The 21,694-nt window shown below is 63.8% G+C and overlaps 1 protein-coding gene across 1 annotated transcript; it reads right to left on the reverse strand.

The window, feature by feature from the left end:
* Window positions 1–303: 303 nt before the first annotated feature.
* Window positions 304–20,844, reverse strand: RBM28 (RNA binding motif protein 28). Its single transcript, XM_084636468.1, has 19 exons — window positions 20,636–20,844; window positions 18,397–18,549; window positions 17,661–17,755; window positions 15,837–15,912; window positions 15,018–15,110; window positions 14,524–14,595; window positions 13,458–13,590; window positions 12,636–12,781; window positions 9,358–9,436; window positions 8,231–8,340; window positions 6,511–6,584; window positions 6,110–6,245; window positions 5,017–5,081; window positions 4,170–4,328; window positions 3,066–3,215; window positions 2,649–2,723; window positions 1,687–2,132; window positions 1,427–1,520; window positions 304–657 (listed from the first exon to the last, which is right to left on the reverse strand). The coding sequence occupies exons 1-19, from the start codon at window positions 20,751–20,753 to the stop codon at window positions 517–519; spliced, it is 2,415 nt and encodes an 804-aa protein (XP_084492594.1). The 5' UTR covers window positions 20,754–20,844; the 3' UTR covers window positions 304–516.
* Between the last annotated feature and the right edge of the window lie 850 nt (window positions 20,845–21,694).

Here is a 21,694-nt window from a genome sequence, read left to right on the forward strand (position 1 = left end):
GAACGTGCTGCCAGTCCCTGGCCAGGGAATGAGGGTTAAGCCAGCAGCCACTGGCTCCCCATGGGCAGGGGCATTTGCTGGATCCCGCGGCCAGGTGCGAGCCCCCCGTGCAGTCACTGGTCCCTGCGACAGACCCCTCCCTAGGGCCAAGGCCAGCTGGAGAACCAGGGCAACTGCCGGCGCACACGGGGGAGAAAAACAGCCGGTTAGCTAGAGTCCCTGCCACCGGGGAGGCTGGGCCAGCTCCCCTCCCCACACCACGGTGCCCCGGATGAGCAAAGATGAGACTTGGTTCTTCCCAGGTTAAAAAAAAAGATTTAAATTAATAAAAATCTGAGAAACCAACAGAAGAGGATGGGCCCTCCCCAGCTGCAGATGGCAGAGCTGGGTGGGGGAGGGTGCAGGGTGCGGGCACCGCCCGGCACATGTGGATCTCCTTGTGGAGCACCGGCTGGCACTGCTCTGTCACGTGACAGTCCCTGTGCTGGCAAGTCCCCCCCGGCGGCTCCTGGGTGCTCAGCTCTCGAACCACTTGCTCCTCTTTGCCCCGGGGGCGCTCTGGGTGCTGCCCAAGATCTTCCGCTTGTACTGCTCCACCAGCTGGTCGAAGCGGGCCTCCGCCTGGCTCCCCGCCGACCTCTGCCTCTTCCCCGGTGCCTGCGAGGGACAGAGAGGGCGAGGCCTGGCTCAGTCCCGCTGCCTGCAGGGGAGCGCCAGCCTCCCGTACCGGGGGCAAATGAGCAGCGCCAGGGGCCACAGATGTCACCTCGGGGCCACGTCCCCCGCCAGCTGCGGGAGGGTCAGTTCCTGCGCCCAGCTGAGGAGGTGCCCATGGGGCAATGGGTGCCCCTTGCATGGAGAGTTTATGCGCCCCCACCCTTGGGGAGGGGTGCATGGGAGGGAGGGGGGAGTCCCAGGGACAGGCCCAGAAGGGTTAGCGGGGTGGGGAGGAAGGAATCCTGAAGTGGTCCCCAGGAGCGTTGGGGATGTGGGGGGCAGAGGGCTGGAGCAGAGCAGGCGGGGCAAGGGGAGGGGGCTCCCGAGGTTTTGAGGAAGGAGGTTGGGTCCCTCGGTGATGGATGGGGCGCGCACTGCCCAAGGAACGGCCCGGCGGGCAGAGGACCGTGGGCGCTGGGACAAGGGGCGGCAGGAGGGGGAGGTGGGCAGGGGGGCGTGTGCTGGGGGGTGATGTGCAGTGGGAGACGCAGCCAGGCCAAGGCACAACCTGGGCCAACCAGCGTCTCTCAGCACTCGCTGCGACGGGACGTGCTGGTGCCGGTGGGGAGGGGGCTCTGGGCGCCGCCCCCATGAGTCCCACATGGCACCCGGCCCAGCCAGACACTTCCCCCCCACTCCTGCTGCTGCAGCCCCCCCAAAACGAACAGGACTGTGCACCCCGGGTCTGCCGGGCCCGAACCCCGCTCACCTGTCTGGGCGCCACGCTCTGCTTCTCCTGCCGCCGCTGGCTGGCCTGGGCCTTCGGCTTCTTCGGCACAGCTGGCTTGCCCCTGTCACGCTTCCTGGGGTCAGAGCAGAGAGTGTGAACGCCGGGGCGGGGACCAGAGCCGCACTGCGAGCGCTGGGCCCCCCCAGCGCCTGCTGTTCCCAGACCAGGGAGAGACAGACACCAACTCCCACGCGCACCCCGACCTGTGCACCTTTCCCCCCACCCACCCCCGCCCCTACCTGATCTTGGGTCCCCGGTGAGTCGGCAGTGTCAGAACCTTCCTACGCTTCTTCCCATCCGGCAGCTCCACCTTCTCCACCTCCGCCTTGGTCTGGAACCCAGCCCAGGGGGTGCCAGGCCCCTGCCCCTCGGCGCCCCGCTTCCTGGGGTTCTGCTGCCCCTGGGGACCTGGGACGTCTCCCTGCCCCTCAGGGCCCCGCTTCCTGGGGTTCTGCTGCCCCTGGGCACCTGCGGCATCTTTCTGCCCCTTAGGACCCTGCGTCCTGGGGCCCCTCGGGGCCTTCTGCCCCTGGGGACCTGGGACGTCTCCCTGCCCCTTGGGGCCCCGCTTCCTGGGTTTCTTCTGCCTCTTGGGGCCCAGGGGCAGCTTCTGGAGCATCTCTGTAGACCCAGTCCCTTGGGGAGGTCCTTGCCCCTCTGCCGCTTGCTTCTGCCTCAACTTTTGCTGCACAAAACAGAAGGTCAGTGTCCCCTGCCGGTGCTCACGGGTCAGTCAGGGGATCCTGGCCCCAGCACTGCCAGGACGAGCTGCCAGGAGCCCCAAGGCCCCCCACCCCTGTGAACGGCTGGCTGCCAGTGCCAGGCTGGGTGCGAGCTGCCAACAATGCAGCAGGTACCGGTCATGCCAGGACGGATGAGCCAGTGCCCCGGGGGGGCTGCTCCCCACACCCTGACCCTGTGATGCCCGCCTTGACCCCGCACCCCTCAGCACACTCCCCCCACCACTGCCCTCCCCCGACCCCGTGACACCAGCCCTGCCCCTCCACTCACACTGCCCTCCCCCCAACCTGGCCCCGTAATGCCAGCCCCCACCCTGCGCCCTCCAGCCAGCTGCATTTCCAAGGCAGCATAGACCCTGCCTGGGCCCCCGTAGGGCAGGGAAAGTGCCCCCAGTCCGACCGGGGAGGGTACGTGCAGGATCCCAGCTGGGGGTGGGGCGGGGAGGAGACATGACACCTACCAGGCTGCGCTGGGCCCGCTGCTCCTTGAGCTTCAGCTTCCTGCGGTCCTCCAGCGAGAACTCCACAATGGGTCGCTATGGGGCAGAGCGGGCAGATGAGAGCCCCAGGCCCAGAGCTAGCGTCAGCCCGGTCATCGCACAGGGACAGGTACCGAGCAGGAAGTGCCCCCTGCCAGACACCCAGCACGGGCGCCTCACCGCCCCACAGCCAGCATGTTCCACCCCCACCCCACCGCGAGCGCGTCCCCCTCCAGCCGGGATCCCCCAACCGGCACCCAGTGTGGGCACCTCACCACCCCACACGTGCCGCATTCCACCCCAGTCCTGCTCAGCTCTCTGGGCAGCGAGGCCCCCAGCCCGCACTGCTCTCTGGGTGCAGAGAATCCAGCCCAAGCAGCCAGCCCACGCGGCACCTACCTTGTGCGGCCCGAAGAGGTGCGGGTTGTTGTTGGCATGACGCAGGGCGGCCAGCGCGTGTTCGTGCTTCTCGAACTCCACGAAGGCGTAGCCCAGAGACTGGCCCAGGCCCTTCCCTGCCGGGGCCGTCAGATTCCGCATCACCCGGCACTGCAGAGACATGAGAGATGCATCCGGGACCGGCTGGGAGCCCCCGCAGCACACAGCCCATCCCACAGGCCCCCCGCTAACGCCCCCCTGTATGGGCCCGCCAGCTCCCCTTTGGAGCTCCGATCTGACCTGGTCACCCTGGGGGGCTGAACGGATCAGGGGAGCCCCTCGCACTGGGACCCCTAGAACAGCCCCACTCCGGCAGGCCTCCCAGGAGCCCCTCGGCGAACAGGAGGCTGGAGTTCGGAGTATGTCACTGCGTGGAACGCTCAGCCCAGCCGCAGCCCTGCAGCATGAGAGCCCCCGGGGGCTCCGCCAAACCTCGTCCACATGGGAAGGGACGTGCAATGGTGTCACTTCCCGTGTTCGGACTCCAACTGCCACGTGCTCATTTCCCTTGTTGCCGCCTCCACGGCCACCGACCCGCTCTCAACGCGCCACGGCGACAGCTCTGCACCCAGGCCTTCGGCTCCCCCAGCACCGTTGCAGCGGGGTGCACCTGGCCTGGTCACCCCTCTGCTCCGGGGCGCCCGCCAGTATCACACAGGGGTCTGTGCGTGGGCACCACGAGGCACGTGCCACGCGGCTCAGACCGGCACACGCAGCCCCCAAACCAATCAGTCCCTCAGCGTAAACCCCACCAGGGCCCCGCTCCAGTGCGGACGGACGAGGGCTGAGTTAGCAGCTAACTGCAGTTCCCCCAGCGAACACCTGGTGTCACCAGTGACCCGCCTGGCAGGGGCCGATAAGGGCAGGGTGGACAGACCCCTGCCCTGCCCCACCCCACTACATGGAGCTGGCTCAGCCCCCCCTGTACACCCCCAGCCAGATCTCCCATCCACCCCGGATAGCCTCCCAGATCCCCGCCCCGCCATAATTCCCCAGCTTAGGAGCCAGCCCAGCCGGCTGCCTCCACCCACCTCCCCATCCTCATCCCCCCCAGCGGGGACTCACCTCCTTGATGCGCAGGCCCGGTCCCCCGCCGGCGGCATGCAGCAGAAGCTGCCGGAGCTGCTGGTTGTCCAGGGCCTTGGGCAGGTTGTGGACGCAGAGCCGCGTGCGCGACACGAAGATGTTCTGGTCCTTCAGCTTCTGGCGTTTCAGCTCCTCAAACTGGGGGGGGCAGGCGCCGGGAGGGGGTTACGGCCCGGGCCCAGCACAGCGCCCCCCTGTGCAGCCACAGAGCCTGGCCCTCCCCTGCCAGGCGCTGCAGCCAGGGGACAGAGGGCCCTGGCACAATGGGCCGGGGAAGGGAGACCTGGGCTCCCTCCCACCCATGGCCGAGTGCCATCCGGGACGGCCCCAGGGACAGGCGGCGATGGCGTGAGCCATGCCACAGAGCCGCCACGTGCCGTGGCCCAGCCAGGTCTGCCGCCCCCACAAGACTGCAGCGTTCTGCCTGCGAGACCCCGCTGGCCCAGTGCCCCAGCCCCATGCACAACGTGGGGGCCCCCGTGCCCTCCTGCCACCAGCCAGCACGCCAGGCAGCTCTCCTCCTGTGGGCACCCTGTGCCCTACTGACGCCAGCCCAGCACCCTAGCCCCATGCACGCTATGGGGGCCCCAAGCCCTCCTGATGCCAGCCCAGCGTGCCAGCCCCATGAATCTTGTGGGGGCCCTGTGCCCTCCTGCTGCCAGCCAGCATTTCAGGTGGCTCTCCTCCTGGGGGCACCCTGTGCCATCCTGCTGCCAGGTGGCTCTTCCCAAGCAAAGTCTGTGCCTGCTCTATCTCCCCTGGGAGCAGGCAGCCTGCCCAGCGTAGGTTCCCGAGCCCACGGGCAAGGATGCCCCCGCCCACTCACCCGTGCTCTCTTGGCCATGTCAGTCGTGCTCATGCCCTCGGCGGCCTGGGTGCCGGCGCGGATCACTGCGAGGAGAGGGAGAGGCATTAGGGCCGCCCCAGGGACTGACCGGGGCCCCACGCTCAGCGCCCAGCGCCACCTCTGCCCCACAGCGAGGAGTTACGCATGCTGACGGGGCCCACTGGGGGCGCCATGGAGAGAGAGGCAGCGGAGGTAGGGATGCAGACTCCTGCCAACGAGGAGCTGGGTGGCAACAAGGAGAAACTGGATCTTGTCTGCTCTCTGGCTTCTGAGGAGCAAAGATTCCGACCCCTATGAGATGCCCACTCTGCTTGGCGTGGGTCAGCCCTAGAGGACACAGGGAGCTGCTTAGCACCTTTGAAATCGGAGAGGGGAACTCACTGGGGCGTGTGTGTTCCCTGTTTTCAACCTCGTCACTCGCTTTCCCTAGCTACTAATCCTCCAGTCAGTGTGTTACAGGGGCCGTCTTTGGCCTGGGGGAAGAGACTGGCTCTTTGGGCCTGGGAGGAAGCTGAATATTGCTGTGATGATTGGCGGAAGGGACCAGCTATCACCTAGCCCAGCTCCCTGGAGGGGCAGACCGTCAGGAGGGCCCCGGGGGACTGCCTAGGACCCCGTGGTTGGACTGTTCTAGGGCTTGTTCCTGCGGAGTGAAATCTAATCACAGAACACGCTGAGAGTTGGGGCACCGGGCCTGGGTTCGGACAGTCTGCCCTGAGCTCGGCTCTCCCGGACTTGAGTCGCTTCAGACCGTGGGACAGCCAGTTCGCTGCAGCACTGCACGAACTGGCCCCGGCCAGCCAGGGTGCTGGGGGGATGGAGTACAGGGGCAGGCGTCCCCCGTGGGGTGCTGGGAGTGCTCACAATTGGGATGCAGGGTGCTAGGCTGGGGAGGGGGAGATGCAGCAGCGGAGTAGGAATGCGGAGGGGTCCCGGGGCCCTGGCACTAGGAGGCAGTAAAGAGGGTTTCCCAGGGAGGCGGGCAGCAGAGGAGGAGCTGCGGGGAGAAGGGGCCTATCTGGCATCTCCAGCGGGCAGCAATGCCCATCACCCCAGAGCCAGGGTAACTCACAGCCTTCCCGAGCCAGGTACAGGTTGCGGGTGCCCGTCGGCTTCTTCACCTTCTGGGCTCGCAGCTTCTGGGCCTCATCGCGGCTCACGGCCAGGTCCAGGTGCAGCTGGCGCCCGCCCAGCCGCAGTCCCCCGCCCTGCGAGGGAGCCAGACAGTGAATGAGATGCTGGGCACACGGTAGCATGGGGCAGCCAGGCCCCAAGGCTGCCAGGGAGGAGGAGAGAAGTCTGTCTTCCTCCTCCCCCCCATGGAGGATGCACCAAGGGGCGTTCAGAGCCACGTGCACCCCTACGGATGATACGGGGGGTGGGTGGGGGCAGGGCTCTCCCCAATCCCAGCCATGTCAGATGTTGGCCCACTCGAGTGCCAATGGTCTCATGACTCCCCTGAGCCCCACTCACCTCACTGTCATCCTGAGCAGCCTCAAGACACTTCTGGGTGGCTTCCTGGGTGGTGAACTGGGCGAAGGCGCAGCCTGGAAAGAGACGAGAGGGTGAGATCCCGGCTGTGCGCGGACCAGGGCAGCCAGGAACCGGTGCCAGGCACAGCCTGTCCCACCAGCGCCTCCATGGAGAGACCCGCCGGCACTGCTGTAAGGATCAGGCCTTTATCTGTAGCCATATTGTGAAGCCTAAAGCCTAAGGCTGCCCTCTGCAGCCAGATTAAAAGAGCAGCCGAACAGCAGCCATTAGCTGAGAAGCAGGAAGTCACATCTGCACATTCCATCTAAAACACATTAAAACAATGTAATATCCGGCTGGTAAGAAGGAGACCCCGTCCTAACGGCCCCCACTATCCCCAGATAAAGAAACAGATCTTAAGATGGTAAAAGAAAACTTAGCTGGATAGCGTCTGCCTGTCAAGAACTCACTTATCAATAGTTGTGGTTGTGAAACCCTCATTTCTTTATTGTTTTGTCATTATGGTCCCCATTTCCCTATCATTTATCTGTATGGTCTCTGTCTGGTTCTTTGATTGTTTCTGTCTGCTGAGTAATTAATTTTGCTAGGTGTAAATTAATTAAGGTGGTGGGATCGGATTGGTTAAAGAATTTTTGTTACACTACGTCAGGATTGGTTAGTAACATTTCAGTACAATGATTGGTCAAGGGACAGTGAAGCAGGACTCAAATTTCACTATATAAACTGGGGTCCAAGAAGAAGCTCTTTGGAACCAACTCCAGGACATGGTCCCAAGATCAGAGCTGCCAGACCTCAACACCATGCCAACCACACGGTGCAGGAACTGGAGTCCCCCAGCTGGACCTGATCCTGACTGGCCATCAAGAAAAGTTCATCTGTCTTATTGGAGTGGTGAGGACTGTATGTGTAGCGTGTGCCGACTGGTTTTGGTGATTGTTAATAAATAGCGGTTACGTAGGATAGTCCTGTGTAAGGCTCTTTCACTGGTGAAAAACCCTCTAAACCCGCAAAAGATTCAGCCCTGGAGTCCACAGGGACAGTGGCGTAGCTAGGTGGAGAGAACAGGGGCAGCAGACCCGCTTGTACCCACCGCCGGGGGGCCGGAGCGCTGTCGGGTGAGCACAAATTTTAAAAGGTGCCTATACATTAAAAAGGCACCACTTATGCCCAGAGTGCACAGGGAAAGGGTGTTTGCCCGGAGCCCACGGAGTGGAGCCTGGAGCCCACGGAGGAGCAAAGTTAGGTGATTTTCGCCTGGAGCCTTAGTAACTGGGTACGGGTGGGTGCCCTTGAGCGTGTGAGTAACAGAATCTTGTGCGGGTAACATTGCCCACTCCCCCGCTTTCCAGCACGCGCCCCCTGGCAATGCACACTCCCCTGCTCCACTCCCTGCATTGCACAGCCCCTGCCTCCCAGTACACACTTCCCCAGTCCCTCCCGCTGGCTCCCTGCCCGCCTGGGGCACACGGGAGGCCAGCAGGGGTGTGGCTGCAGTAGAGGCCTGAGGCCTGGATGACGCCGAGCAGCAGCCCGGGCAGGGGCACTGCAGCAGCTAACCCCAGCTACGCGCCTGGCTGGGGCCCCGGGAGCGACCATGGGGGTGGGGTGGCTGTTCCCTGGGGCTGACTCCAGGCTACTCAGTATTGCGGTGGGATCCGAGGCCCTGGTGGGGTCTCCCCTGGCCCGAGGCAGGTGTTACCTCTGGAATGCTCCGTGTCCGGGTGCAGGACGATGCGGACATACTTGAGGTCCCCAAACCGCTCCAGCATCTCGCCCAGCTCCTCCTCCTCCGTGTCGAAGGCCAGGTTCCTGCCAGGTGCACCACGCCGTGAGGCCTTGCCTCTGCCTGCAGCTCCCCCAGCAGGACCCAACGCCCACCACTGACCCGGCCGCCCACGTGGCCCCCAGTAGCCTCAGAGGAGATGGTGGCAGCCAACTGCACTGCACGCCCAGGCCCAGCCCTGCCCTCTGCCAGGGGCTCTCCAGGCAGGGGGTGTAAGCACCCCCCACCCCACAGACACCCCCTAAGAAGGAGAGAGGAGCCACTGACTGTTTCCAACAGCAGGGTGCGGGGGGGGGAGGGGAGGGTCCTGTGGCACAGCAGGGGGAGGGGAGGGTCCCGCAGCACATGGGATGTGTTGGAGGGGTCCCTCGGCTCAGAGAGGGGCGCAGTGGGCCGAGAGGAGTGTCCCATGGCAGGGAGGGTCCCGCGGCAGGGAGGGAGCCCAGGCAGGGTGGCAGGGTTAACGTGCCCAGCCCTAGCGCAGGGAGGACGGCTGCGGAGCCCAAGTCTGATGGGCAGAGCACGGCTCACTCCACACTCCTGCCACAGGGCCAAAGAAACGCAATCGGGGCTGGAGAGAACAGCTACCATGGGGGAAATGAGAGACGGCGTCAAGGCCACAATCCCGGCTGCTTCCTCTCCACAGGCAGGGAGCGGAGTGCGGGAGCCGTCTACACACTATGGAGCAGGAAGTCTGCAGGGCAACTCCCATCAGCCAGCCCGAGGTAAAGCAGAGTGCTCTGGGGAGGCGGGTAGGACTCATGGTACCAGCTCAAGAGCAGGGGGAACTGTGGCAAGGTCATCCCGCCACGAGCTCCGGGCCAAGCACCCCACTATTCTCTGGGAAAGAGCACACCACCAAAGCTAGCCAGTGCCCTCCCCATCTCCCCACTCTGGTATCCTCACACTTCCCAGCAGCAGACAGCTTTCCCTGCCTCTCAGAGGCCTGTGCACCCCCTGCCCAGGGCTCCGGCAGTCAGAGCACTCGTGTCAGGGATGGGGCCCAGGCAGGGTAGCAGGGTCACTGACGGTCACTAACCCACCTGACAAAGACAGTCCTCCCCTCGGCGACGTCGGACGGCCGCTTCGGGCCCTTCTTCCTCTTTCTGGCCACGTCGGCATCTAGAACAAAGCCAGGCAGAGTCCTGGGCACAGGGCAGGGGACACCCGGGGCAGCTGCTTCTTCCCACCCCTACTGCAACCCCACCAGCCACGCAGTCACCGCCCGGGGCACACGATCGCCCCTGAGGAGCTCAGCACCCAGGTCCCAGACTGGGCAGAGGACGGGCTGGGCTCTCCACACCCCCTGCTAGTTGCTGGGGTGTGACAGCGCGGGAGGGTCCCGGCGAAACCTTCCCACTCACTAACGCAGCATCTCAGCCAGCGCTGCAGTCTGGGACAGGAAGCACTGGGCATGGCTGACCCAGCCCTTTCACCCCCCTGGGCTAGACGGGGCCCCTGGGCACAGCCTGTCGGGGGTGGGGGACGACAGAGGTGTTAAAGGGGAAGGAGATATTAACCACGGCAAGGGCAAAGCACTATCCCCTGGGTCACCCAGGGAGCCAGCAGCAGAACCAGGAACAGAACCCAGAGCCCCAGTCTGTGACCCAGGGACCCCTGGATGCCACCAGCAGAGGGCACAGGGGACCCACAGAGTTTTACAGGGACCCCATGGCCAGATACAGGCACAGTAAGTCCCCAAAGGGCGGCACACGAGGCCTGTGTCGAGAAAGGCACTGGACGGGCTTCGGGGGGAGTTCTGCTCTGTGCGACACACAAGTGTCCCGGCTCTAGAACCCCTGGGATAATTTGATCTGACACGTGACCGCTGGTTCCCAATATTCCCGCCTGCTGCAGCTTGCCCCTCTCCTCTGGGCTGTTTCCGCTATCATCCTAGCGAAGCGCCACAAGGGTCACCGAACGCTGGGCTGTCCTGGTTCCTGGGGAGCAGCAGATCTGGGAATGCTGCGAGTGGCCAGACCAGGGGCTGGGCACTGCAGGGAATTGGGGCCGCCTTTGGCTAAGCTGCAGAGGGACAGCGAGCCTAGCGGGGTGTGACCAAGCGGGACTGTTCTTAATGTTTTCTCTGAATATTGTGGGGGTGCCTCCGTTTCCCCTATGCAGTTCTTAAGTATCTAGGTGGTGGGGTAAGGGTGTATGATCCTTGCAGAGCCCTGGAGGGCAGGTGTGTGCAGGGATCTGGACACAGAGAATGGCCAACACCCTGTTTCCTGGCAACTGATGGCCTGGCCCTTCCCCCCTGCAAGGTGAGAGCTAAAGAGTTGGAGAACAAAGGAATCCGGTGACCTCCTGGCCTGGGAAAGGGACAAAGCCCAGAGGAGGAGGGGCTGGAGGGGGTTTCAGTTTGGGGCTGGCTGGAGACAGAGTGAAGTGCAGACGTGGTTGTCTGGCTCACTGCCCCCCAAAATGGACCCAGCTGAGGGGTCCTGTTCTCTGCCCCTACAAGCTCTGTTTTAGACCATGTTCCTGTTGTCTAATAAACTTTCTGTTTTACTGGCTGGCTGAGAGTCATGTCTGACTGCGGAGTTGGGGGGCAGGACCCTCTGGCTTCCCCAGTACCCCCGCCTGAGTGGACTCGCTGGGGGAAGTGCACGGAGGGGCAGAGGACGCTGAATGCTCCGAGGTCAGACCCAGGAAGGTGAAAGCTGTGTGAGCTTTGTGTCCTGCAGACAGGCTGCTCACAGAGAGGAGACTTCCCCAGAGTCCTGACTGGCTTCATGGAGTTCCAGAGCATCGCCCAGGGACTCCGTGACACTCGGAGCTGACCTGCGGCAGGCACAGACGAGGCTCCTGCACACTAAGGTCAGGGGGAAGCGAGGCACCTCCCAGCCCCGTGTACCCCCAGGACACCTCATGGAGGCCAGTCCAGAGCCCTGCCTGCCCAGGGTCGCCCTCCAGGTGCCCAGTTCAACGCTGGCCAGGCTGCTCAAGGGATGGTGGCTCCCATGCAGCAGCTGCTCCGTGACCCACGTGAGTGTTAGGATATAGATATTCAGGCCTGTCTGCAAAGGCCTATACTCTAAGAATTTAGGTGTATTCTTATCACTTGGCTAGTTATAGAGGTACAAAAGAAAGAATCAAAATCACTGTCTGCCGGTGTAAGGGCCTTCTCTTACTGTGACAGTCTGAGGTCCTGTGCTTAGGCTAAGGCCTTTGGCTAAGCAGCAGAGGCAGCCATAAGCTAGGAAGAGAACAGTCAAATCCTCACATTCCAAACTAGTCACACTGAAATCAGGTGCTATTGGGCAGTTAGGAATACAATCCTGTCCTGATAATGCCTATCGCCTCCAGAGAAAGGGAAGTGCCTAGAAAATGTAAAAGGAAACTTAGTTTGATAGCATCCTGTCTGGCAAGAACTCACTTATCCATAGCTGGGATGTGAAATCCTCACTTCTGTATTGTCTTGTCATTATAGTTCCCACTTTGCTAGTGTTTGTCTGTATAATCTCTGTCTGGTTCTGTGATTGTTCCTGTCTGCTGTATAATTAATTTTGCTGGGTGTAAACTAATTAAGGTGGTAGAATATAATTGGTTACATAATCATGTTACAATATGTTACGATTGGTTAGTTAAATTTCAGGAAAATGATTGGTTAAGGTATAGCAAAACAGAACTCAAGTTTTACTATATAGCCTGCAGTCAATCAGGAAGTGAGTGAGTGAGTGGGTGGGTGGGTGTGGGGAAAATGGGAACAGGGAATGTGGGTAAGGAAATTGGAATCACGTTTTGCTAAAGGGGGAGATGGGAACAGGCAATGGGGGTAAGGAAATTGGAATCATGTTTTGCTAAGGGCAGGAATGGGAACAGGGACACAGGTGTAAGGCTCTGTGGTGTCAGAGCTGGGAAGGAGGATACTAAGGAAGGAAACTGGAATCATGCTTGCTGGAAGTTCACCCCAATAAACATCGAATTGTTTGCACCTTTGGACTTCGGGTATTGTTGCTCTCTGTTCATGCAAGAAGGACCAGGGAAGTAAGTGGGTGAAGGAATAAGCCCCCTAACAGTGACACCCCCTCCCCCCCCCCAAGTCCAAGCTGGCTGGGACCCCACATCCCACTGCCTCCACATGCGTGTTCCCGTCACTGCTATGACTCACTGCACAACAGGTCCGGGCTCCTTGCACAACTGGGGCGATTCCTGGTGCATGGGGTCAAGCCATGGGGCATGCACACAGGGCCCGGGCTGGTGTGCAGCCCACTCCCAGCGGGGGGGCAGCCCCCAGGGGACCCCAGCTCCTTTGTCCTCACTGGCAGCCGGGCTGGTTCCGAGCAAAGCGCCCCAACGTAGTAACAGAACAAACCTTTATCGTCCTCCTCTGAGCCCACGGTGCTCTTGTCTGAGCCCTCGGGCTCTTCCCTCTCCGCCTCGCTCCCCTCCTCTGCAGCCTCACCGGCCTCCTCCTCCTCGCTGCTGTCTGCAGGGGCAGCTGCTGTGCCCTTCCCAAGCCTGCAATAGTGAGAGCCAGGGGCTGAGCAGCTGGGAGAGCTGCCAGCGCAGCCGGGAAGGAGCAGAGCTGGGAGAGCAGGACATGCTGGCTGGGGAGCACAGCTGATGAACAGCCCCATACCTGGGGGGCCTGGGGTCCCAGAGACCCAGCTGCTGCTAGCGCAGCATCCAGGATCCTACGACGTGGCAAACCCCCGAGCAAAGAACAGGGGCGAGGGACAAAAATGGAGGGGAGATGACAACACCACAGGGAAAGCCCGGCCCGGCCATCGCCGTGGGAACCACGCCCGGCCCCACAGAGTCCAAGTGCCTTCATCAAAGAGTTTAAGGGGAGACGTGATGAGCGGAAACCATCTTGGAGGAAAGAGTTAGAAGGCGCACGGGGGGGGGGGAGAGGGGCAACCACAGCAAGCGAGCCCCCAGCAGCTCTGCAAACAACATGGTCTGGAGTCAAGGGTGCAGCCTCCCAGGAGCTACCAACGAGACGTGCCTACAGGGCCATAAAGCAGCCCTGGCTCCCAGAGCTGTGCTGTGCCGTGACACGCTGCCGGGGGCCATGCCCTGGTCACACAGGTGGCTGATGGGCCACATAGAGGTGAGGCTCCCCATGGAGACACCCCAAGATCCAGCCAGCCGCACCCTCTGCAGCCCAGGAACAGGTCTGTCACTCGCTCACCGTCCCGGCACCCACGAGCTGGACGGCTCCTCTGATCCCAGCACTTCACCTTCCTCTTCGTCCTCCTCCTCGCTGGCGTTCTCGGAGCCCGAGTCCTGCTGTTGGGCTTGGCTGGGCTTCTCCTCCCTGCCCCCTGAGGTGAGAATGGCCAAGGGAGATGAGCCAGTGCCACGCGGGAGGGGCAGCCCCCCCACTCCAGGTTTCGTTACACTCACTTCCCTCAGGATGGTCACAGAGCTGCTGCAGCTAACAAATGCAGAGGAAGAGCCACGCGTGGCAGGGGAGAGAAATCCAGCCAGGAACGAGACGCTTCCTTCCCCGTGTCACACAGCTGCACACGCACTCAGGGACACAACACACCCTCCCACGCACACAGGCGGCAGGGAAGGGTAACTGCCCTGTGGTACCGATGGGAAACTGAGGAAGGGTCACCCGGCAGTTGTGGCAGAGCCTGGAATAGACCCCAGCTCGCCTGAGCCCCAGGCCAGCGCTCTAACCACTGGGCACCCTCTTCCTGAGCCACAGACCAGAACAGCCTGCAAGCCCTGGGTTCTGTCCAGAATGCCAGGCCAGCATCATTCGGCTCACACATGGTGTGGTACTGGTGAAGAGATGGGGTAGGGGAGCCCAAGGCAGTGGGGTCAGCCAGGCAGGACAGCTCAGTGCCCCAGCTTTGGGCTCAGGAGCCTCAGGGGTGTTTCAGAGGTGATCAGGTGCACTGCTCCCTCTGAATGTGGAGGCCCCGGGGGTCCAGAGCGAGTGGACTCCCTGAGGGGGCCCACGGTGAGACAGGCGTGGTGAAGACTCAGAGGTACGGTCCCAAAGGGCCTAACCCTGGAGAGAGTGCAACCTTCACGGAAGGCTGTCACACTGAAGGGGGTTCCTCCCAGAGACTGTATGGAGATGAGAGAGCCCAGGGCCTGAGAGTCCATGACAGTAACCAACCAGCCAGCACCCCACAGCCATGTCATGCAGCAGGGAGTTCCACGTGCCTGTGAAAAGCAGCCGCCCTGAGAGCGGCCCATCCCAGCACTCCCAGCCAGCCAGACAGCCGCAGGTCACTCACCAGAGGGAGGTCCTGCCTGCGTAGCTCGGTACTTATCCTTGGCCACCGCCCAGTCCACGGCCACCGTGCGCCCTGCGGGAGACAAGGAGAGCTGCCAGGAGAGCCAGGCCCCAGCTCGCTGGGTGAGCGACGCTGAGACGGGCTAACGCAGCCAGAGGGTTACGCTGGGGGGCAGCTAGAGCTGAGCCCAGAGGATGGTGCCAGGAGCCTTCGGTACTCGCCCGCCGGAGCCAAGCACAGGATGTGCCCACTGAACCGAGCTGCAGCTCCAGGGCAGGGGAGCGGTTTGGCAGTTCCACAGAGCCGCTGCCTCAGCTTTCCTTCAGGGCTGATGACAGCTGGGCTCTGATGAACTCCGGGAGGCCAGCGCAAGACTGCAATGGGACAAACCGCGGGCGCCTTTCCCGGAACCCCAATGCCGCAGGTGATCTCTGGAGGTGCCCGGTGCCCAGGTCTTGCACAGCGGGGCAGGCCGGGGACAAGGGGGTGCTCACCTTTGATCTCCTTCATGTTCATCCCTTTCAGGGCCTTCCCCGCTTGCAGGATGTTCTTGAACTGAACGAAGGCAAAGCCCCGCATCTTCCCATCTGCAAGAGATCAAGGGGATTGGTCCTGCTTTGAGCAGGGAGTTGGACTAGATGACCTCCTGAGGTCCCTTCCAACCCTGATATTCTATGATTCTAAGGCTCAGAGTGCACCAGGCCCAGGAGGGCGGGGAACCCAGGGCTCAGCTATCCCCTCCAGGACACGCTCAGGGGGTGCCCCAGAAGCTCGGTCTACTCCAGGACTAAACCCCAGGGGTGCTGGGAGGGCACAGACAGTCCTGCCTAGCAGCCCCCAACCTGGCATGCCCCAGCCCCCCTCCCCCCTATTCCTGCTTCTTGTTTAGCATGTGCAAGGATCCTGTGGTGGAAACACTGCTGCTTGGGACACAGACACAAGCCCCGGGGAACAGCCCTCACCAAGCCACGGATGACACAGGAGCTAACAAGAAGGCAGCGTGGTCAAGCAGCCAGGCTGCTGCACTAGGAACCTGAGAGCTGGGCTCTCTTCCTGCTACCTTGCAGTGCCCTAGAGCGAGGCGCTCCCCATCTGTAACATGGGGGTCTCACTTGGAAAGGGCTTTACCAACAGGCCTGGCGTCTAAGATACCAATGGCAGGGATGATCACATGCCGGCTCTGACGTTTGGCACCCAAACGAGCGACATGAGCCCCCAGTGGCCCCCAGCAAAGGCAGCTTGGCCGATGGCTCTGACTTTCCCCACGTGGAGCACATAGGCTCCCTTGTCTCTGGCAGCCGGCTAAGCCCTACCTGCTTTCCTGGGAATGTTAACCTCCAGCACAGCTCCAAAGGGAGAGAACACAGCCTTCAGGTCATCATCTGAGCACTGGGGAGAACAAAGAGGGGTCAGACTGATGAGGGGGCAGGAGCAACGCAGCTGGAGGCTTCACCCCAAACACGGGCAGCAGGGCTGAGCGAGGAGGGTTAAAAGCCTCCTCCTGCCAGGTAAATAAAACTTCTGAGCTCACCATCAACAGAGGCCAGTGTAGTGCTCTGCTCTGCCAACTTTGAGCCTCACTCCATGGGGTGATGGGCTATGAGGGCCAAGCAGCACTGTGGGCAGCCCGCTAGGAAGGGACAGTGCCCTTAGTGCCCACTGGGGGTGTGACAAAGTGAGACTGTTCTTAATGTTTCCTCTGAATACTGTAGGGGTGCCTCAGTTTCCCCTAGGCATTTCTTAAGTCTCTAGGGGGTGGGATAAGGGGGTGTAATTGTCGCAGAGCAAAGGGCCAGTGTACATAAATGGCCGACACTCTGTCTCCTGGCAACTGATGGCCTGGGCCCTTCCCCCCTGCAAGGTGAGAGCTAAAGGGTTGGAGTACAAAGAAATGAGGTGCCCTCCTGGCCAGGGACAAAGCCCAGAGGAGGAGGGGGTGGAGGGTGAGTCAGTTTGGGGCTGGCTGGAGATGTGGAGTGAAGTGCAGACGTGGTTGTCTGGCTCACTGCCCCCCAAAATGGACCAGGCTGAGGGGTCCTATTCTCTATACCTACAAGCTCTGTGTTAGACCGTGTTCCTGTCATCTAATAAACCTCCTGGCTAGCTGAGAGTCACGTCTGACTGCGGAACTGCGGGGCAGAACCCTCTGGCTTCCCCAGGACCCTGCCTGGGCGGACTCGCTGTGGGAAGCGCACAGAGGGGCAGAGGATGCTGAATGCTCCGAGGTCAGACCCAGGAAGGTGGAAGCTGTGTGAGCTGTGTGTCCTGCAGACAGGCTGCTCACAGAGAGGAAACTTCACCCGAGTCCTGCCTGGCTTCATGGGGAGCAGTTCCAGAGCCATGCCCAGGGACTCCGTGACACCCGGCCCACGGGCGGAGTCAGGACCGGCCATCACCGTGGGAACCAAGCCCGGCCTCCATCAAAGAGTTTAAGGGGAGACATGATGAGCGGAAACCATCTTGGAGGAAAGAGTAAGAAGGAGCACCGGGAGGTGGGGGGGGGGGGGGAGCACAGCAAGCGAGCCCCCAGCAGCTCTGCAAACAACACGGTCTGGAGTCAAGGGTGCAGCCCCCCAGGAGCTGCCAACGGGACATGCCTACAGGGCCATAAAGCAGCCCTGGCTCCCAGAGCTGTGCTGCGCCGTGACACATTGCCCGGGGGCCATGCCCTGGTCACACAGGTGGCTGATGGGCCACATAGAGGTGAGGCTCCCCATGGAGACACCCCAAGATCCAGCCACGCTGGAAGCCTGCAGACAGGCTGCTCCCAGAGAGGAGACTTCCCCAGAGTCCTGCCTGGCTTCGTAGGGAGCAGTTCCAGGGCATCGCCCGAGGACTCCGTGACAAGGATTATCCATGAACGGCTCCGCTCGGCTGGGCTCTGAAGCCAGTTCCACCCCACGCCAGTAGAAAGGCAGCGACTGTGCCAGGTTCTAAACCCCAGAACCTCCAGAAGCAACTCCCAGCACGTGCTACCTCCTGCCTCATTTCACTGCTCTGCTGTAGCTATGTGCCAAAGACAGACAGCGTTAGAGATGCCGCATGTCCGAGCCCCAGCCCGAGCCCTGGGCTGCGATCTCGCCTCGCAGAGTCCCCTGGCATGCTGTAGAGCCAGTGACCCTGCTCACTGCTCCTACCTTAAAGCTCAGGTTGCGGATGATCAGCCTGGCTTTCTTGGGGGCCCCTTTCGGCTTTTTCGGCTTCTGCTCTTCTGGAGGGATCTCCGAGGCGTCTAATGAACAGAGAGCAGCGCAAGTGAGCACGGTAGTGCAGGGCCTGCCTGCTACGGGGCTGCGTTCTCACACAGCTCCCTTCAACCACGTGTATCTGCAGACACGAGTTACAGAACCCAGGGCAGTCTCTGGACATAGCAGGGGGAGAACCCTGTGCCCTGACCAACATCCACCCCACTCTTCCCCCCAGCCTAGGGGCCCTGGACAACCCAGCCACGAACCGGTCAGAGATCACAACGAATGACACAGCAACCATGGGATGAGGGGTTTCTTCCCCAGCTGCACTAGGACACTCAGGCCACCCTTGGCTGGCCTGCACGCCGTGGGAGCTGGGGAGGAGCTCTCGGCAGACAGGTGCCCACGTCACAAAGGCCACCAGCACAAGGGGGACTAACTGGCCCAGTGTGGGGGCTGAGCTCCGTCCCCCGCCAGGGCAGAGCTGAGACACATAGTGTGGGGGGCTCGCACAGACACCGCCAGCAACGCCCCCACACCGTGGGCAGAGAGAAGAGTCTGTCTCCAGCACCGTGAAGCCAGCACCCACGCCAACAGGTGCCAAGCTCCCAGACAGCAGTTTGCTTTGCAACGCCAGGGTCCGCACTGCCATCACAACGACAGAGCCAGGCTGTTCCCAACTCACCTGGCCGCTGCTTCTTCTTCTCTCTCAGCTTCTTCTTCGCAACATCCACCTTGATCTCATGGCCTTCGAAGGTGGTGACCTCTCTGAGGGCTCGCTGGGCATCCTCCAGCAGGGAGAACGTGACGTAGCCAAACCCACGGCAGGTCTCACTGCCTGCAAGAGAAGAGCAGCGTGACCGGCACCCGACCAGGCTCTGCCAAGGGCCCTTGGGGGCGGGCGGGGGGCTCTGGGTGTTCTAGGGCACCAGGCTTCGCAGAGGGGAGACCCCTTAGCAGGAAAGCTGCTGAAAGCCCTTTGCTGCTAGGACGTGTCCAAGCTTCTTCCTGAACCCCCCAGGCCCGACCCTTAGGGCTGGCCAGGGCATGCTGCCTAGCGGCCACAGAGGAACAAGAGGGAAGGCATGGGGTGTGGGGGCTCGGACAGGGTCTTCCCAGGGCCAAGGATCCGCTCCGCTCCCCTCCCCTCCCTACCCGAAACAACTCCCGGAGACTCCAGGTGAGGAGATCCAGAGACTCGCCTTCTCCCCCCCTCCCCTGAGGTCTTCCAGGTGCAGCCCCCTACACCCCCCGCAACTCCAGGCCTCCCCCGCCCGCCCCCCCTCCCCGGCCAGGTTTCCCGCTTCCCCATCAGGGGAACTGGGCTCTTTCCCTGCCACAACTGGGGGCCCCAAGACCCGGTCCCCTGCCTTGCTCCCTGGGGACCCCAGCTCTCCCTGCCCCGAGCTCAGCCTGTTCCCTCACCCATCCCACCCCCAGGGGACACATGGCTCCTACTTCCCCCCAGCCCTCAGACCATGGCTCCTGTGCCCCCCCACTCCTCCAGGCCCCCCTCCCCATGATTCCCCCCCATCCAGACTCCCCCGCCCCCTTCCTCCCTGCTCCTGCTCCTCCCCCTCCCTCCCCTCCAGACCCCTCCCTGCCGTGGCTCCTGCCCCCCCAGACTCACCCCCCCCCCGCTCCGTGGCTCCTGCTCCCCCCCGCGCTCCTCCAGGACCCCCCCCATGGCTCCTGCTCCCCCCCGCGCTCCTCCAGGACCCCCCCCATGGCTCCTGCTCCCCCCCCGCGCTCCTCCAGGACCCCCCCATGGCTCCTGCTCCCCCCCCGCGCTCCTCCAGGACCCCCCCCATGGCTCCTGCTCCCCCCCCGCGCTCCTCCAGGACCCCCCCCATGGCTCCTGCTCCCCCCCACGTGCTCCTCCAGGACCCCCCCCATGGCTCCTGCTCCCCCCACGTGCTCCTCCAGGACCCCCCCCATGGCTCCTGCTCCCCCCTGCGCTCCTCCAGGACCCCCCCCATGGCTCCTGCTCCCCCCTGCGCTCCTCCAGGACCCCCCCCATGGCTCCTGCTCCCCCCTGCGCTCCTCCAGGACCCCCCCCATGGCTCCTGCTCCCCCCCGCTCCTCCAGGACCCCCCCCATGGCTCCTGCTCCCCCCCCCGCTCCTCCAGGCCCCCCTCCATAGCTCCTGCTCCCCCCCCCGCTCCTCCAGGCCCCACTCCATGGTTCCTGCTCCCCCCCTCCAGCCCCCCCCCATGGTTCCTGCTCCCCCCCCCTCCAATCCCCCCCATGGCTCCTGCTCCCCACCCCCCCTCCAGCCCCCCCATGGCTCCTGCTCCCCACCCCCCCCTCCAGCCCCCCCATGGTTCCTGCTCCCCACCCCCCCCTCCAGCCCCCCCATGGTTCCTGCTCCCCACCCCCCCTCCAGCCCCCCCATGGTTCCTGCTCCCCCCCGCTCCTCCAGGACCCCCCCATGGCTCCTGCTCCCCCCCGCGCTCCTCCAGGACCCCCCCATGGCTCCTGCTCCCCCCCGCGCTCCTCCAGGACCCCCCCCATGGCTCCTGCTCCCCCCCCGCGCTCCTCCAGGCCCCCCCCATGGCTCCTGCTCCCCCCCTGGTCCTCCAGGCCCCCCCCATGGTTCCTGCTCCCCACCCCCCCTCCAGCCCCCCCATGGATCCTGCTCCCCATCCCCCCTCCAGCCCCCCCATGGATCCTGCTCCCCACCCCCCCCTCCAGCCCCCCCATGGTTCCTGCTCCCCACCCCCCCCCTCCAGCCCCCCCATGGTTCCTGCTCCCCCCCTGGTCCTCCAGGCCCCCCCCATGGTTCCTGCTCCCCACCCCCCCTCCAGCCCCCCCATGGATCCTGCTCCCCATCCCCCCTCCAGCCCCCCCATGGATCCTGCTCCCCCCCCCTCCAGGCTCCCCCCCCGCGCCTGCCCCATGGCTCCTGCCCCCCCCCGCCCCACCTTTGTGGGTCACGACGAAGCAGCGCTTGAGCGGGCCGAGCTGGCCGAAGAGCTGCTCCAGGCCGGGGCCGCGGGCCGAGGCGGGCAGGCCGCGCACCAGCAGGGTCAGGCCGGCCATGGCCCGGGCTCCGCGCCGCTCAGCGCCCGCCCCGCACGCGCCGCCCGCTGGGCGCCGCCATCTTGGCCGGGTCCGGCCGCGAAACGGCTCCGGCCGGGAACGCGGGGCCGCCGCGGGGTTCCGGGCCGGGGGGCGGGGCCCGGGGGAGGGGGCGGGGCAGCCCTGCCTTTCGGTGTGTGAATTTACTGGTGAACTTTGACCCTGATCACCCATAACGGGGGGGGGGGGCTTCCCTGAAAGGGCCCCAAATCGGGATGGACCCAAAATACTCCCCCCAGCCCCCCATTAATTAATGGTAACGATCTCGTGGCTTTAAAGCCCATCTAGGGGACCCCTGGGCGTGCAGGAGGGGCTGGGGACCCCTGGACATGGGGCCGGGGGGGCGCAGGAGGGGGGCTGGGGCTGGGGACCCCTGGGCACAGGGAGTGTGTGAGGGGGCTGGGGACCTCTGGACACGGGGTCGGGGGCATGGAAGGGGGGCTGGGGCTGGGGACCCCTGGGCATGGGGGGGTGAGGGGGCTGGTGGCCACTGGGCACAGGGCCAGGGGGCGCAGGAGGGGGGCTGGGACTGGGGACCCCTGGACACAGGGCCAGGGGGGCGCAGGAGGGGGGCTGGTGGCCACTGGGCACAGGGCCAGGGGGCGCAGGAGGGGGGCTGGGACTGGGGACCCCTGGACACAGGGCCAGGGGGGCGCAGGAGGGGGGCTGGGGACCCCTGGGCACGGGGGGGGTGAGGGGGCTGGGGACCCCTGGGCACGGGGCCAGGGGTGCGGGAGGGGGGCTGGGGCTGGGGACCCCTGGGCACGGGTGGGTGAGGGGGCTGGGGACCCCTGGACACGGGGCCAGGGGGGCACAGGGGGGGGCTGGGGACCCCAGGGCACGGGGGAGTGAGGGGGCTGGGGACCCCTGGGCACAGGGCCAGCGGGGTGCAGGGGGGGCTG

This window comes from Lepidochelys olivacea, assembly GCF_965140295.1.
Source record: "Lepidochelys olivacea isolate rLepOli2 genome assembly, chromosome: 1".
Classification (NCBI taxonomy): domain Eukaryota; kingdom Metazoa; phylum Chordata; order Testudines; family Cheloniidae; genus Lepidochelys; species Lepidochelys olivacea.

What these genes read in the sequence shown, in the direction of transcription:
- RBM28 (XM_084636468.1), bottom strand. Translation starts at nt 20,753, where the DNA reads ATGGCCGGCCTGACCCTGCTGGTGCGCGGCCTGCCCGCCTCGGCCCGC. An exon ending in GCAGGCAGGACCTCCCTCTG is followed by an intron (nt 13,591 to 14,523) that starts GTGAGTGACCTG and finishes TTCTCACCTCAG; the next exon opens with GGGGCAGGGAGGAGAAGCCC. An exon ending in AGCTCGTGGGTGCCGGGACG is followed by an intron (nt 12,782 to 13,457) that starts GTGAGCGAGTGA and finishes TCACTATTGCAG; the next exon opens with GCTTGGGAAGGGCACAGCAG.